The sequence below is a fragment of the Gastrolobium bilobum genome, unplaced genomic scaffold (assembly GCF_033153095.1).
Source record: "Gastrolobium bilobum isolate Gb01-03AN ecotype WA unplaced genomic scaffold, APGP_CSIRO_Gbil_v1 utg2008, whole genome shotgun sequence".
NCBI lineage: Eukaryota > Viridiplantae > Streptophyta > Magnoliopsida > Fabales > Fabaceae > Gastrolobium > Gastrolobium bilobum.
Genome location: NW_026895839.1, coordinates 41,205 through 44,688, shown reverse-complemented (window position 1 = coordinate 44,688; position 3,484 = coordinate 41,205). Strand labels below are relative to the sequence as shown.

Below are 3,484 nucleotides of genomic sequence, written 5' to 3'. Positions count from 1 at the left end.
AATTGTACATTTTAAGAGAAAGACATTTGCTCTTGCTGAAGGACTATGAATGTATTTGACTTTGCATATATATGGTATATTATCTTAACTGTTGATTCAGAGGCTGTTCAGCGAGTGGTGCTATTGCAGAGGCAGAGGGTATTAGTCACATAAATGCCACTCAATGGAGAATATTCCTCCTCAGTTACTTTCAGATTTCTAAAACATTTGAGGAGATACTTGTATACTTTTGCTTTCCCCGTTACATAAAGTAGTCAAGTCATTGTTATTGCTTCAGTACCTTATCATGTTTTTGTCCTAGTTTCCAACTCAGCAATGATATAAATTGCCTTTTTTAGTTTGGAGCCCTCCCTCCACGCCCTTTTATTGCAGGATCAAATATAATTTATAACTTTAAGTGCTCAATTATGGAAGGTATAGCAAACATGACAGTAACATGGGGAATATTTTATTTTCAGGATCAATACATAAACATAGTGAAAACTGGTAGTTATATATTTAATTAGACATAGGTCATCACAATGCTGAATTTTTCTTTTTCCTCTTTTCTGGAAATTCAGCATTTTGTGATGAAGAAAACAACATTATATTGGTTGGTCACCTTTTGAACCAACATCTATCATCTAGTTATCATTAATATTCTTAAACACGCAAACTTTACCATTGTACACATTATTTCAAATATTTATCTAACTGATTCAGTGCTTGATTTGGGCCAACATACACCTAACATCCTTACTGTTAGGCCTCTCCTTTGGATCATCCATAGTGCAAAAGCATGCAATCTTCAAAACCAGAAGCATTTGTTCCTCATATCCATTACCTAAAAGCCTTGGATCAATAGCCTCCTTAGGATTTTCTGAAGTCATCACATTTCTCATCCACTTTACCAAACTCATTTCGTCTGTGTGCTGGAAAAAATCATCTGATGGAAGCTTTCCTATCACCAAGACACCAAGCATAACCCCAAAGCTGTATATGTCACACTTGTCAGTGAACTTGAGTATCTGGTGATACTCTGGTGCTATATATCCCACAGTGCCAGCAACATTTGAAGTTGTGATGTGTGTTTGAGCATCTGGCATAGCCTTTGCAAGTCCAAAATCTGCTATGCGAGCTTCCATATCATCATCAAGAAGAATGTTTGCAGGCTTGAGATCTCTATGAATGATACGAGGGCTATGGTTCATGTGAAGATATTCAAGGCCAGCTGCTACACCAAGTGCAATCTTGTGCCTTGCCAACCAATCCAACTCCATTTCACCCCTTTCAACTTTATTCAACACATCTTGTAAACTCCCATTCTTCATGAATTCATAGACAAGGTAGTGACAATCAGGCCTAGACACATGAGCCAGAAGAGGCAGAAGGTTCCGGTGTCTAATTTGACCAACTGTGTTAATCTCTGACTTAATTTGGCGCATTTTCTTATGCAAAAGCTTACTATCTTCATCAGCCAACTCAGCAGCATCCTTTGGAGGCTGAACAATCTTCTTTATGGCAATCATTTTGCCATTACTTCCTGGTAATTCAGCCTTGTAAACCTCACCACACCCTCCTCTTCCAATGACTTCCATTGCAGCAAGCCCATCTTCTTTCTCCAAGAAAGCCAAGTCCTCTCCCCTTTTAATAAAGGGACTATAAATTGCAGGTCCAGAACCCTTCCCTCCACCCTTTATCAAAGCCAAAGCCAACTTAAACAACAAAGAAAATATCAACCCAGATAAGGTCCCAGCCATTGCCCCAGCCAAAAACCCAAGAATCCACCCAGCTAGTTTTCTCTTACTTGACTTGTGCTTGTGGTGAGAAACTGCAGCTGAAGGACCAGGTCCAGGAGCTGCAGGTCCAGGAGCTGCAATTGAATGATTCTTGCGGCTTGAGGAATTGTTTGAACTCTCAGCAAAGATGTATCTTTTGGGAACACTATCTGATGCTGATTGTTCAAGCCTTTGGTTCAATGGTAGAGAACCTTCAAGGAAACGGTTCCCAGAGAAGTCAAAGTGTCTGAGATTGCGAAAAGAACGCATAGATGATGGAACTCTTCCAGTGAAGAGGTTATCAGCAACAGAGAGAGTTTCCAAGTTGGGAAAATACTTGAGGAAATTCAAGTTCCCAGAGAGCTTATTGGAAGAGACATCAAGGACGCGAAGACGAATGAGTGAGGACAATTCAGAAGGGACTTCACCAGAGAAGAGGTTGCTTCCAAGGTCCAAAATCTCAAGCTTTCTGCAGTCAACTATTTGTTGTGGGATTCGGTCAACGAGCTTGTTGTTTGAAAGAGAGAGTTCTTTAAGCTCTGTGAGGCGTCCTATGGTAGGTGACAAAACCCCATTAAGGTTTTTCGACTTCAACACAAGCCTTGTGATTCTGAGGACATAGCTTTCATTGTTGGAAAGCCTCCTCTCACAGAACACGCCCTCCGTGTTACACGGGTGAATCATGGTGGAGGGTTGACCGTTGACTCCGAGGTCCTTTTGGAGAGTTATGAGAGCTTTGAGGTCTGAAGGGTGGAGATCAAGCTTGGCATGGATGGAGAAGAAGAGATAGAAGAATGAAAAGAGAAACAAGAGATGGGTTTTTCTCCCTGCCATTGCCACAGTGTGTAGCTGCTATGTTGGTAATGGTTATTGTTTCGATCTTATGTTGTTCTTTCCTTAATTTTGTTTATTCTTATAGTGGTTAACCGTGTGGAACACTTTGTATATAGTCCCTTCCTGTGAATTTTCTTCCAACGACCAATCACCATTGTTTTTTTCTCTCTCTCTCTCTCTCTCTCTTTTATACAAATATTAAGTGTCGATTTCTTTGTTTGTATATTTTTACTTTACTTTGTATTTCTTTTTCTTTAACAATTTTCCTTTTATACGACTTAGAATTATAGCTTTTACCCAATTTCTAATTATAAATTATTTGGCTTCTGCCTTTCCAAATATATCATATATTAAATAAATTATTCTTACACCTTCACTTATAATTATAATTCTCTTGAGAATTTTATTCAACAATCATATCATATCAACGATTCTGATTATTACGGAAGACAGAAAATTTCAAAATTAAAAGTAAACTGCAATTTGATTGCATACATGGTGATTAGGGATGTAAATAGGCTATTAGGGATGTGCATGAGTCGAACCGAATCGAATTTTTTAAAAAATTGAACCGAATTGATTTAAATAGTTCGGTTCGGTTGAAAACGATTCGGTCAATTCGAAACCGGTTCGGTTCGACTCTCTTTTGAAAAGAAAAAAATTAAAAATTAAAAAATAAAGTTATAAAAATCAATTTGGTTCGATTTGAAAACGGTTCGGTTCGGAAACGGTTCGGTTCGGTTCAAAATAGTTCGGTTCTTAAATTGGTTCTAAAATTCGGTTCGGTTCATGAATTGGTTTTTAAAAATTGATTATTTTAAGGGGTGGTTCGGTTCAATTTTTTAGTTATTTTGCACACCCCTATAGGCTAGGGTAGTCTAGGCTTTGGCTTA

At 38.3% G+C, this 3,484-nt stretch overlaps 1 protein-coding gene across 1 annotated transcript; it reads right to left on the bottom strand.

Moving 5' to 3' along the window:
- Nucleotides 1-436: 436 nt before the first annotated feature.
- LOC133296318 (leucine-rich repeat receptor-like serine/threonine/tyrosine-protein kinase SOBIR1) lies at nucleotides 437-2,671 on the bottom strand. The gene has a single exon (XM_061495279.1). It carries the CDS (start codon nucleotides 2,589-2,591, stop codon nucleotides 699-701), a length of 1,893 nt encoding a protein of 630 aa, XP_061351263.1. The 5' UTR covers nucleotides 2,592-2,671; the 3' UTR covers nucleotides 437-698.
- Between the last annotated feature and the right edge of the window lie 813 nt (nucleotides 2,672-3,484).

Bases quoted from the DNA above. Each gene is read 5' to 3' on its own strand.
- LOC133296318 (XM_061495279.1), bottom strand. From the start codon at position 2,591: ATGGCAGGGAGAAAAACCCATCTCTTGTTTCTCTTTTCATTCTTCTAT.